General features: G+C 47.8%; 1 protein-coding gene across 3 annotated transcripts in view; it reads left to right on the top strand.

Moving 5' to 3' along the window:
• Positions 1-13384, top strand: part of Scn8a (sodium voltage-gated channel alpha subunit 8) — a 174968-nt gene that overhangs the window by 80409 nt on the left and 81175 nt on the right. For 2 of the 3 annotated variants that reach the window (XM_085831720.1, XM_085831721.1), the window contains exons 3-6: positions 3567-3686; positions 5140-5228; positions 5693-5821; positions 7822-7913. In XM_085831720.1, coding sequence (XP_085687846.1) covers positions 3567-3686; positions 5140-5228; positions 5693-5821; positions 7822-7913 — 430 coding nt within the window. Of the gene's footprint in view, positions 1-3566; positions 3687-5139; positions 5229-5692; positions 5822-7553; positions 7646-7821; positions 7914-13384 lie in introns of all 3 variants that reach the window. The other variant, XM_085831722.1, reaches the window with a different exon arrangement.

The following is a 13384-nucleotide window of genomic DNA, read 5'->3' as shown; positions in this document are numbered from 1 at the left end:
CACACTCACAGAGAGAGCCTGCCATCATTGCCCATTTCCAGTCTTTCATGAGAGTGCTACGAGGACCAGGGTTCACTGGGAAATCCCTGAGCTGTGAGGATTGTACTTGTGTTGGTGCAGACACACTCTTGTTTTACAGAAGGCGTGTTTAAGAAACACTACATGCAAATTATCAGTAAATCTAGTTATTTTGATGATAAAGTAAATTATAGAGGCACTGAATTATAGAGGATGTTCGTTTGTTTAAGGAGTTGGTTTACAAAAGATGATTCTGATTTATAAGTAAAGGACTTTCTATAAGTGGTGAAGATAAAGGCGTTTAGAAAGAGGGGATGTTTTTTTTTTGTTTGTTTGTTTGTTTTTGGTTTTTTGAGACAGGGTTTCTCTGTGTAGCCCTGGCTGTCCTGGCACTCACTTTGTAGACCAGGCTGGCCTCGAACTCAGAAATTCACCTGCCTCTGCCTCCCGAGTGCTGGGATTAAAGGCGTGCGCCACCACACCCGGCTAGAAAGAGGGGATGTTAAATTGTTTTTATTTTGTGTGCAACATTGTCTCTAGATTATGAAAGTTATACTTTATATATCATTTCTAACTGATAAAGCCTCTATTTGCAAACCGATCTCTTTTAATTCTACAAAAGCACCTAATTTTCCTCAGGAGCCTCAGTTCTCTGGCATCACCAGAGCCCTAGCCGGGTCTCCTCTTCTCTCACCTCAGATAACGGCTTGTTCATTAACCAACAGACAGTAGTTACTGAACACCTTCTGTGTGTGCAAGCAATAATTTTGTAATAGGAAATAGCTCCCATGTGACTGACCCAAAAGACAAGGAAATGAAGGGCAGAGAGAACAGGTTATTTTTATTATTTTTAAAGTCTTGTTGTTTGTCTCTTAAGGTAGGCAGGCAAGTTAGTAAAGGCTTTATTTAGGTGAGGGGGTTAAAGGGTGAATTTTAGGTCCTGCTGCATAGAACAGTGTTGTGGTCATTTATTTGTTTGTTTGTTTGTTTGTTTCCCCCACTATTTTGGGCCACTTTATATGGTGTACCCAGGAACACAAATTTCCCTTTTACCAGAGAATCCATCCCTTACAACATCATTCTGCCATGCAGTCCTGAAATTACCACCCAGCCCAGCACAGTAGAAGCTGTAAAGAGGCTCTGAGCTTGGCATACTATACCACTTTTTGCCATGTAACCTTTATGGGTGGTGCCCCTCCTGGAGCTTTTGTAAGATGCACATAGGCTGGTAACTCCCTCTTTACCGGTACTTCATGAGAATACTATGCGGCTGAATGAGGAGGTTGTTTGAAAGGCCTGGCATTTCTCAGAGAGAGTTGCTATAGAAACACAGAGGGGTACATGTACTTCAGAAAGAGGGAATGTTGTGGCCCATTTATTTCTTCGGAAAGCCAAGAAACGAACAAGGCAAATCTCTGCCCTTGACCTGTTTTGAGCTAACCCCAGATCTTCTAGTTCCACTTGCTTTCAGGATTGGGCTTTTCCTGGGGATCACAACAGAATCTGTACACCCAGGTATCAGAAGCGTGATTAGCACAGCAGCGTACCAAACATGGGATGGGGGCTTGGGGGTGTATTTCTAAATGAAAAGAGCTGCACCGAAAAGTTGTTTTTCTACTGGGAGAGACTCGTGACTCCTGATCTCCCGGCAGATCAGGAGAATATAAAATACTGGATAAGAGGAAAGGGACTTAAACTTAAGAAACCTGCTAACCACTCTTTGGGAGCCTGTGGACTGAGCACTGTATTGGAACTGCATAGGAAACTTGAACTTGGCTCCTGCCTCCAAGAAATTCAGTTTCTAGGAGAGAGGGCAGAGGAAGGGGCAGGAGAAGAAAGAGAGAGAGAGAGAGAGAGAGAAAGAGAGAGAGAGAGAGAGAGAGAGAGGAGGGAGGTTGGCTATGGGTCCCAAGTGGTGTGTTCTAGGTTAAACTTCCGCATCTTTGTTGTGAGATGTAAGATTTTGTTGGAGGTACTTGATGCCTCTATTGAGATCACCACAGCACCCCCCTTGTATGATCAGGCTGTGTTACACCACTCCGTTTTCCTAGTTAAGCTGTCTTTGTCCTTCTGGGTTGTACTCAGGTGCTAAGTCCTTCGCGTGCCGTGAGACTTGGTTGCTAGTATTTTCGACGGTGCCTTTTATGTTGGTATTAATAAGATCTTATCCATCAAGAGCTTTCTCTTCCCCTGACATCATTGCCTGGTTCCGTATAAAGTCACCTTACAGAATGAGTTTGGGAATTGTCCCCTTCTCTTCTAGTCTTTTGGAAGAATTTGTGCTAATTCTTTAAACATTTGGTAGAATTCATTAGTGAAGCCATCTGGTCCCCGGGCTTTTCTTTGTGGGGGTTCTTTTTTTTTTTTTAATGCACGGTACAGCAGTGTATTTATAGTAGTCTCACTTGAGGGAAAGACTGCTTAAGGATGGATCTGTATGCTAAGACTTATAAAGAAAAATTCTGGAAGGATATTAAAAAAAAAAAACAGCAGCCAAGATTACCATTGTATAATAGAGTGGAACAATCTAGCGTTTTAAAATTCTAGGTGCACACCATTCTAAATAAAAACAGTTTTACTTAAAAGTGACTGGCACTTGGCTCTGCAAGGGAGGGCCTAACCTCCACAGGGACCCCCAGTTCCGTAGGCCCTGTGTGTGTGTCTTCAGAGCCCTCTGTCCTCCCTCCTCACAGGATTGGTTGTCAACATCCTGAAGGCCTGGCTCTCTCTCCTTTGTCATTACTCGCAGACAGCCTGGGGGTGGGGTCCTCTGTCCTGCAACCTCTCCGATTTTGAACTTGTACTTACCCACTGTCATGACTTCGAGTTTACTTACTTCCTCCCATAAAGTATAGTTCTGTTCAATTGTGAATCCCCACCACCACCCCAACCCCGTCTCAGCACAATGCTCGACACCAGGGAGATGTGCGGTGTCAGCAAAGTCCCGAGCTAGGCATCTCTACAGCCCGCTCCCAGGATGTGGACTAGTTTGACTTGATTGGAAGATTCATGCTGGGAAATATGATAGAACGGCTTTGGCTAGGCGGATGTTGGAAGCTCTGAGAAGCCAGGCTGAACACCCAGGGAGCGAATATTGAACGAGTGCTCACCTCCTTGCTACCTTCCTGTCTTTGCCCGGCTCTCAGCTCCCAGCAGGCTGACTCTGGCCACCTGACCAGGTCCTTCACAGTGGTCTCCTCTGCATTGACCTGCCCTCTGCCCTGACATTCCTGTCTTCTATGTGTCAGGATCAGCATAGCCGACTCAACCTGTTCTGGCATAGACGGTTCAAAATTATCCAAATCTGAACCTGCTAATATTGTGGCTACTGTGCTGCAGCCTGAGACTGGGCACTGGCCCAGAGGGGAGGGAACAGAAGTTCTTTTGCTTACAGGTTTTGTTTTGTTTGCTTATTTGTTTGTTGCCTCAAAAAACCTTTCAGGAGCAAGGTTCTAAGCAGCTTTAAGAGTGTTTATCTGACTTAAGGAGATGTTGCTTTGTGTGGTGACTAACGCGTTTTAATGGTCTCTCTCTCTCTTTCTCCACAGACTTTTGTAGTATTAAACAGAGGGAAAACTCTCTTCAGATTTAGCGCCACTCCTGCCTTGTACATTCTAAGTCCTTTTAACCTGATAAGAAGAATAGCTATTAAAATTTTGATACATTCATATCCTTTTCTGCACTGGGAATGAGCGTGCACATCCGGGGCTTTGACAACTGCAGTGTGTGCAGCCCCACCAGGAGTGGAGCAGCCTGAGGGTTAGGAATGAAGTTGCACTGGATTGCCAAGCCGAGCTTCTGCAGACACTGAGGGGCAAATTAAGAAGTTTTAACCTTATCCCGAGGTCTTGGCTTTTCGGTAATTTCATTCCATGATAGTTCAACTTGTTAACATATTAATATCTGATCCAAGAATTTTTTTTGAAGACCACATCTTGAGTTACAAATAGTTGAATGAATGCTTTAGATTTATTTTTATTTTCTTTTGTTCTTGAGCAAAGAGCTTATGCATTCCTGGTAGCTCTCGGATGAAATCAACTCCTTGGAGCAGAGGTTTAGATACAGACTGTGGATAAATAGGAATTTTTCTTGGATTTGCCTTGCCACCCCCCCCCTTAGGTAGGAAAGTGCCAACCTTTATATCTTATTAATATAGATCAGATGGCACATGGCAAATGATCTGATGGGTTTAACAACCTGGAACACTGGATAAACTTGTGTGATGGGCACTTAAGGTAAGAGGGCTTGGTCCCTGGACAGCCTGTGGTGCAACTCAGGACTCCAGCTGAGCCTCTGCCATGTCCAACTCATAGCTGAAATCTATGGTCTGCGAGTACCACAGTCGTGAAACTGTGGTACAATACGATAGACTTTGTCCCTTCCAGGACGACATTAACGAGAGCCCTGCCACAGCTTCAGTGTGAGTGACTCCTGCTGACTTTCATCTCTCTCAATAGACAGGAACAGAAAAGGGCCAGGGAAGATCCTGGGCTGTGAGGGGACATTCACAGTGATCAGACTGAATCACCCCATTACCTACGTCCTGGGACTGCTGGGGCGCAGGCACCCTGGAAGCCAGGCCCTCACAGGGCACACTGGTCTTCAGGCGAGACACATGCACATCGACTGGATTATTATTATTATTGCTTGTGGAGATAATTCAGCCCCTCGGCATTTGCAGGAGGAAAACAAGCCACCACGTACTTGTAGATTTTCAAATAACTAATCATACGAGATAATTAACAGTCCGGGATGACTGGAACAAAAAATGTAGATTTATTTTCTCACCTGGTGTCCTCAGGGCCTTTGGTCGCTTCTGGCTGCTTTTCACAAAGGTTTAAGTATTTAGAGATTGACCCATTCTCATCTTGCAAAGTGTTCAAGTTTATACCCAAAAGTAGTGGGGCAGTGACAGTTCTGTGGGCAGGGGAGTGGCTGTCCAGCCCCACTACCAGTCAGATGGGATGTCCAGGGCTTTCCTTGTGGTGGCGGTGGCCAGTTTCCCTCGCCACCTGTCTCCTGCCAGCCTGTGAACTTAGCTCCGGTGAGACCTGGTATGAGCTGGGTTTGTTTCCTAAGTGTCCGGGTCAGACCTCGTTCGCCCCTTAACTCCTCTCTACAGTCTTCAGCATGATCATCATGTGCACCATCCTGACCAACTGTGTATTCATGACTTTTAGTAACCCTCCCGAATGGTCCAAGAATGTGGAGTAAGTAACACTTCCTTTGTTTCTCTCATAGATTCTGGTTCTGTTGCTCCACAGTTTATCTGTGTGGGGTGGTTGGGGGGTGTATGGAGGTGTGGGGCACAGAGGGTAATGTGGAATCTAGGAAACAGCATTAGATGTGAATTCTACAAAGCCAGTCTACCCTGCCCCTCAGTCGCAGAGGCTTTGCCATCCTGGGTGCCCCTTCCCCAAGGCTGAGATAGCTTTGAGAGCCTCCTTGCCTGTTTCAGAGTCATCCCGTTATATTCTGTAGAGCCCTGAGCAGGCCGAGTGCAGCATTCCAGTTGCTGTGGGCATGTTACTAAGGTTATTGCCGTCACTGCCACACTACCATGCCCTTTCTGTCTTGTCCGTGTGGTAAAGGTGCCCTCCAGGCGAGTGTCACCTTAAAAGGCTCATCCAACGTTCCCACCAGGAGTAACCTCAGCTGTCCGCATCCCTGACAGGTACACATTCACAGGGATTTACACATTTGAATCACTAGTGAAAATCATCGCCAGAGGTTTCTGCATAGACGGCTTCACCTTCTTACGAGACCCGTGGAACTGGTTAGACTTCAGTGTCATCATGATGGCGTGAGTTCCTTGTTTATTTTACTGTTTGTGTGTGTGTGTGTGTGTGTGTGTGTGTGTGTGTGTGTGTGTGTGGTGTGTCCTAAATAGGCTTGCAAGATGGTGCAAGTAAATGTGAGTTTTGGGCTCAGCAGAATAGAGAATTCTTTCTTGTTTTTCTTTTTCTTTTTTTTTTTTCTTTTTCTTTCTTTCTTTTTTTTGAGATAGGATCTCGTGGAGCCCAGGTTGTCCTTGAACTCACCATATAGCCAAGGCTGTCTTGAACTCTAATCTCTTTACCTCCACCTCCCTGAGCTGGGACTAGAAGCTTGTGCCTCGACACCTGGCTGCAGAATGGGAAATTCTTGGGAAATTGTCTGTGACACATGGGCGTTTAACTATGGTTCTTGCTTGCAAGGCCTTCTCAGTTTTCAGACAACAACAAACTTATGTGGGGGAAGGTAAAGAGATGATTTATAGCTGAGAGAACAGTGGGCATCAATTTCTCATGACTTTTCGCTTATATTTTACTCCCCTTTATGACATTGGCCAAGGTCCCCATTACTAGAGGGCCTCTTCGAAGGCATGAAATATTTTGGATATAAACTTTGGCTGAAAACACAGCTGAGACCTCTGACTCAAAACTTGAGCCAAAGTATCCAGACTGGCATGTCCAGAAAATATACTAACCAGAGTTCCCACTAGAGACTGTGTGGGTCCACACAGATGTGCCGGCTGCATCCGGGCAGTTCATTTTGTTCCAGTTATAAAAAGTGCCTGTTTGAGAAATTTAGCTGATGGTGGCTGTATTATTTTTATTTTTGTGTTAAGAAAGTACTTTATCATTTAAGGGGAGACCTAGAGTGGGGTACAGCTGGTGTGTATAGAGATGTGTGAACAGAAGAAAACGTTTGTGTGGGAGCGGGGGGGGGGGGGCGGGGGGGGTGATTATCAGGAGGAAGATGCCGATCCACTGTGAGATGGGAGATGTGTGTTGCGTGTCTGCAAACAGAAGTGACACTCTGTTCTAGGGAGACACTCTCTACTCTCTAGCATTTTAGAATCTACATTGATTGGTGTGCATTTAGAAATCTGTGTCCTCAATAGACACAAGGCTCCTGATACAGTGGGCACATGACTGGAGTTTTGCTCTGATCTCATGATCTGGATTTTTTTTTTTTTCCTGAGCCTTACTTTTTTCTGTCACAGGAAAAAATTTCATCTGCAGACATGACTGCAAAATATACATACAACTCCTGGAGAAGTCACAGATACTGCCACATAGGCATTTTGGCTTTGTCAACCAGGGGGTTCCTTTAACGTGAATTTGGTTTTTTTGTGAGGCTCTTGCTACAAACAAACAAACAAACAAACAAACACATGCCTCTGTTTCTTAGGAAATTGTTCATAAAATTGGGAACATAAATCTTTGATACCTAGTGGCCTTCTCTCTTTCTAAAGAAAGGTAAATGGGCTGACAGTCAAGTTACTCTGATAAAATTAGCACACCACACACCAATTAAGAGAGTAAACCCCAGAACGCCCTGGGCTATCAATTCTTTAGAATATACTCTGAATTCTTCTTGCCCATTTTTTTTTAAATACCTGTTCCTTAAATGTTTATATTTTGAAATTTTTCTTTTTTCAGGGGAACAAAATAAAACCATAACTTGTATATAAGACCCTTTCTTCCCCCCCATTCTCAAACCCCCACCCAGTGATACCATTACAAGTTAACTCTGGTTTGATTCTGCAGGTATATAACAGAGTTTGTAAACCTAGGCAATGTTTCAGCTCTACGCACTTTCAGGGTACTGAGGGCTTTGAAAACTATTTCGGTAATCCCAGGTAAGATGGCCCGGGCTTGGTGTCAGGTGTTGGGTTAGGGCCCTGACGTGACGTATTGTACTTTTTTTTGTTTTGTTGTGGTTTTGTGTGTGTGTGGTTTTTTTTTTTTCCCTTTGGTGTTTGTGTCTGTACCTGTGTTTGTCATTTGTGTCTGTGTGTGACCTCCCTCACTACAGATATGTGACAGAGTTTGTGGACCTGGGCAATGTCTCAGCGTTGAGAACGTTCAGGGTTCTCCGAGCTTTGAAAACTATCTCTGTAATTCCAGGTGAGCGAACGCGTGCACAAGACTGGTCTTGCCACGCTCCTACTTCCTCCCATTCGTAATGTCTGCCACATTTGAAACGGGGATTGGCACATCTGATATGCCTTGTCTCGCTCTGCATGCTTCCCCCTGAGAAGTACTCTCTGGAATGGCCCTTTGGTCCTGAGGCAGACGTCTCGGACCTTGCTTGCCGGGCATGCGGCTCTCATTCCATCCATGCGTTTGAAAATAAAAAAATTTTAAAATCACATGCTTATAAAGCCTTAGGCCCTCACAGCACCCGAGGAGAGGTGTACCAGGGCGAGCTGTGCCTCTGTATGTGGACCACTCGAATCATGGCCTCATGGAATTACAGTGTCTTTAATACCCACCCCCATTCCACTGCTTGTGATTTCAGACTTCCCGTAGCATGTTCTGCCAACAGCATGCTATCCAAAGACTTGTACTTTTACTGGGTGTCATACGAATGTAATCATTTTAGTCAAGGAGCAACTTGCCCAGTTAACTAGTCAGGTCAGACTAGTTAAAGTGGAGAAGCCTTGGAAGTCAGTGAGACAGATTTTAAGTTACCGTCTCCCATATGTTGCAAGTGTCTGCTTCGGTAGAGTGAGACCTGGTAGGTGTCTCCTGGGAGCGGACTCAGGGATCACTCTCAAGTGTAAACCCCGGTGAGAGCGTATACAGGTGCTGATTTAAAGTCAAAGGTAAGCTGTAAACAAAAATCGGAGAGACTGGAAGGGACGAGAGGAAGAAGAGAGTGGGTGGAAGACTAGTTCAGTGACAATCTCCTAAAGATATTTGCCTTTTACTCTCACCTGGTCCAGCTAGCTCAGCGATTCTAAATCTCTTGAGGGTTTTTGGTCCCCTAGAGACACAGATGAAATTTCACAGACACCTCATCCACCATCAGGTTAAGATTCTGTCATTTAAAATCATTGCGCCCGGGGAAATAACCTTTCTAAGAACCAACCGGCCTTGAAATCTAGAAGGGAAGGTATGTGTTTGAGGTTAAGACTGACAGCAACGAGGCATGTTGATGCCATCTGGGCTTTAGCTAGGGTCGAGGAGAGAAAGGGAGACTCCCTAGAGTCCCCGCTGTCCCCTGGGTTCTATGGAAAAAGGGTGCTGAGCAAGCGCCATCGCCTGATCTTGTGGGCCCTCCCCTGTGGCTGATTACAGAAACCATTCTTTTATCCTCTATTCAACATCACGCCAGTGTTCTAGGTGGGGGGTGGGGGGACACAGAGATCTGAGGTGTGAGGAGGGTGTGATTCACCAGGAACCACAAGGGTGGTAACCCCCAGGCAGGCCTTCATCTGCAGCAGCTGGACCACCAGATCTCTCCTTTCCCCTTCCCCTTGGTCTCTCTGCTCCTCTGGCCCCTTTAACACGATTCCATGTTCCTGCTCATCTCCCCAGCACACCCTGCGAGGCATCTGTCTCTTTATGTTCTTGTGATCTCAAAACTTCTCTTCCAGAATTAAATCGGAAAGCTGTGTTCTGTTCACTAACTGGGGCAGCAGATGCTCTCCCCAGCCTGGCTCATCACTGCTGTTCTTGTCTCTGCTGTAGGGTTAACTTTCAAGCCGGGAATTTCTGCAAAGTAATTCCTGTCAGGTTACTCAATACTCTGTAGCGTGTGTGCGTGTGTGCGTGTGTGCGCATGTGTGCGCATGTGTAAATATGTAGTGTCTACAGCATAGGGCCTGGTCCACAGCAGTGCTGCATAAATGCTTGTACTAGAAGCACTTACCATAAAAGCCCAATAAAAGGTCTATGTCCAAGCTTCATGATCTGAGGTAGATTCTCGGATTTCTATTCCCATAAGTGCCCCTCTCCCCATGCCCCCACTCCCCCACACCCCCACCCTGAGTCGAGCTTTGGGAAGCTAACTGTGATGAAAAACTAACTTTAACTATAGTAAAGCTAGCAGTCCTGTCAGTGACAAAGTGTTTTCTCGCTGTTAAGCATTATTGAGGGAAACCCAAGTGTTGGCATCTTCTGTAGAATTCTGAACTTGTCTGTCATTCCCTGGAGGACTGCTGTCCTGTTCCTGTAAGTTATCCATGTTTTCTTCCAAGGTGGGGCTGCCTTGTGTACATCAGTGGATCAGCAGCTATCTCTTGCTAAAAAAAAAAAAAAAAAAAAAAAAAAAAAAAAAAAAAATCAAAGTTACTTTGATCCCAGGTTACAGAGCTGGGAGACAGTAGCTCTCAGTAAACACTAAAGTCATGTACACAACCATGTCAAAAGGATTTTCGCTCTCCCCCTACTCCCATCAGCCGTTTGGATCTTAGGCTTTTCCCGAAGTGGTTAGGGCTACGGAAAGGAAGCCTGGGCATATTGGTCACTTTTCAGGCTTTCATGACAGACTGTCTGATGAAAGCAACCGAAGGAGGGAGGGTTCGTGTTTCATAGAGAAGTGCAGTCCATCATGTGGGCAGGTATGGCGACAGGAACATGGGGCCACTGGTCACACCGGTACACAGCTAGCGCAATGCTCGCTGATGCTCAATGCTCGCTGGTCCAATTTGCCCCCACGTGGCTTCTTGCGTGCTCTGTTGTGTAGGAGTCATTTGAAGGCGCATTCTGCTCCGATTTGGATAACCGGCTTTTCAGGGTCTTGCTTGTTCTGCTATGGTGCTGTGAGCCAACAGAAGAGGCAGGGCAGCTTCTCTTGACAGCCGGGGCAGTGGCAGTCTACATACTCTGCACAGTCTCACCAGGTCATAGATTCCACCAGGAGTCTTGTGTCTCTGCCGACCGCTGCTTTTGGTGGTTAACTGTATGTGCTCCATGAGCAACCACACCCGCTACAATACTGTTGACAGCTCTGCAAATTCGGTGGCTCTGTTATCAGCCCCAGGGAAAGAGGAATTGCCAGTGAGGCCAGTGTACAGCTTGGTGGACTGTCTAGTGCTAAGGACCTGACCAGCACTGCTCTGTAATATGTCCTCATCCTGCACACCTGGTGTCCTCCTGCACACCTGGTACCTTCCTCCTGCACACCTGGTGCCCTCCTGCACACCTGGTACCTTCCTCCTGCACACCTGGTGCCCTTCCCCTGCACACCTGGTGCCCTCCTCCTGCACACCTGGTGCCCTTCCGCTGCACACCTGGTACCTTCCTCCTGCACACCTTGTGCCCTCCCCCTGCACACCTGGTGCTCCCCTCCTGCACACCTGGTACCCTCCCCCTGCATACCTGGTGCCCTCCTCCTGCACACCTGGTGCCCTCCTCCTGCACACCTGGTGCCCTTTCGCTGCACACCTGGTACCTTCCTCCTGCACACCTGGTGCCCTCCCCCTGCACACCTGGTGCCCTCCCCCTGCACACCTGGTGCCCTCCCCCTGCACACCTGGTGCCCTCCCCCTGCACACCTGGTGCCCTCCCCCTGCACACCTGGTACCTTCCTCCTGCACACCTGGTGCCCTCCCCCTGCACACCTGGTGCCCTCCCCCTGCACACCTGGTGCCCTCCCCCTGCACACCTGGTGCCCTCCTCCTGCACACCTGGTGCCCTCCTCCTGCACACCTGGTGCCCTCCCCCTGCACACCTGGTGCCCTCCTCCTGCACACCTGGTGCTCCCCTCCTGCACACCTGGTGCCCTCCCCCTGCACACCTGGTGCTCCCCTCCTGCACACCTGGTGCCCTCCCCCTGCACACCTGGTGCCCTCCCCCTGCACACCTGGTGCTCCCCTCCTGCATACCTGGTGCCCTCCCCCTGCACACCTGGTGCCCTCCCCCTGCATACCTGGTGCTCCCCTCCTGCACACCTGGTGCCCTCCCCCTGCACACCTGGTGCCCTCCCCCTGCACACCTGGTGCCCTCCCCCTGCACACCTGGTGCCCTCCCCCTGCACACCTGGTGCCCTCCCCCTGCACACCTGGTGCCCTCCCCCTGCACACCTGGTGCCCTCCCCCTGCACACCTGGTGCCCTCCCCCTGCACACCTGGTGCCCTCCCCCTGCACACCTGGTGCCCTCCATTTCTCAGTCCTTTCCCCTGTGCCATCCTCTCTTTTCCTTTGAGATCTGGATGAGAATCTTGGAGAGCACTTTGCAGATGACTGCTGCTGTTCATGTGACTTAGAGATTACTCTCGCCTAATTAAGATTTATTCCTCTGAGCCTCTGTGCAGTACAAGCAGCCGAAATGTCATCCCCAGCTAAGTTTCCACTTTAAACGTTAAGCTAAACAAACTCACCAGCAAGACAATCTAAGCCTCAGATGTCAGAGCACTTGAGGAAAGTGTCTTGAGTTTTGTGGACTCCTGTTTGCAGATTTCCTCAGCTGTGACGCCTGGCTGATGGAGAAGGGATAGCAAGACACCCGCTTGTGAGGATTCAGGCCCATCTCTAGGAAGTGAGCACCAGGCCTGGGACAGGAGCTCTCCTGGAAAGCTTCAGGCTCCAGTCAGGCACCTCTGAGGCAAGCAGAGCGCAGAGCCAGAAGACCCCAGAGATCCTAGAGACCGGAGAGTTCTTTGTCTCTGCCTCTCTCTCTCTCTCTCCACATGTCTGTTTCTTTCCTTCTGAGTACAAATCCCTTTACGTTCTTAATCACTCCTTAAAATGACCCAGAAGGGCTGCTGCAGACTCTCAGTGTTATATGTTAGTATTTCTGCCACGTGACCAGATAACTGTTTCTTCCAGGTCCTTATAGCAAAGGGTCTGGGTTTAGGTCAGATGACCATGCTGACATCCGCGACTCCCAAGAGAGAGTCACCTTGTACAAACAAAGCTGCTGAAAGCACACTGACAGGGAGGGAGCTGCTTAGAGCATTTGGCCTAGAATTGCTTCTTACATAGACTTGGAACACCCAAAGATTCCCACTCTGGCAAACCAGGTCAGACTCGTGGTGAAATTATGTGATTAATCGAGTGAATTGTTTTATCTGTTAACGAGCGCTTTTGTTTGGTGTACTTTGTGGTTTCAAACTCATTCTTGCGATTGTAAATAGCAGCGTTGTCAAAGGCATTAGATGATCACCACTGCTCAGACAGGTGCCTGTCTGAAGTCTTTGGAGGAGGGAGCTGCGTAAGATCTCCATCAAAAGGAATTCCAGGGAAAGAAACATGGCAGCCATTCTTCACGACTGCCCAGTTGTCCTGTTCCAGTCTCTGTTCAATAGCTTAGACTCCCAAACTTGAATTTTAGGCCCCGGGTAGGCCTATTCCAATCCAGTCAAAATATAATGAGGGGTTTCCAGAAGTGGTGTGGAGATCAGTTTCATAGCTCTGGGACCGTTCTTGACGCCTGCCTTCTCCTTGGCGTGCCTAGCTGCACGATCACATGCCTCGGGTACAAACGATGGTTTGCCGTCTCTCTTTCTGGATCTCTGCCCGTTTCTAAAGACTTTGGGAGATGGTTCTTCAGCCTCCTCTCCTTCACTGTCCACTGCCACACACTTCTCATGGAAGAGAGCTGAGCTCCAAGAAGTGACCTTAAGTCTGTTCTGAGCCATGGTGGGTTA

Source organism: Mus caroli, unplaced genomic scaffold (assembly GCF_978045245.1).
Source record: "Mus caroli unplaced genomic scaffold, Mus_caroli_1 scaffold_16, whole genome shotgun sequence".
Classification (NCBI taxonomy): Eukaryota; Metazoa; Chordata; class Mammalia; order Rodentia; family Muridae; genus Mus; species Mus caroli.
The sequence above is the reverse complement of the archived record's forward strand: the minus strand, read 5'-3'. Positions and strand labels throughout refer to the sequence as shown.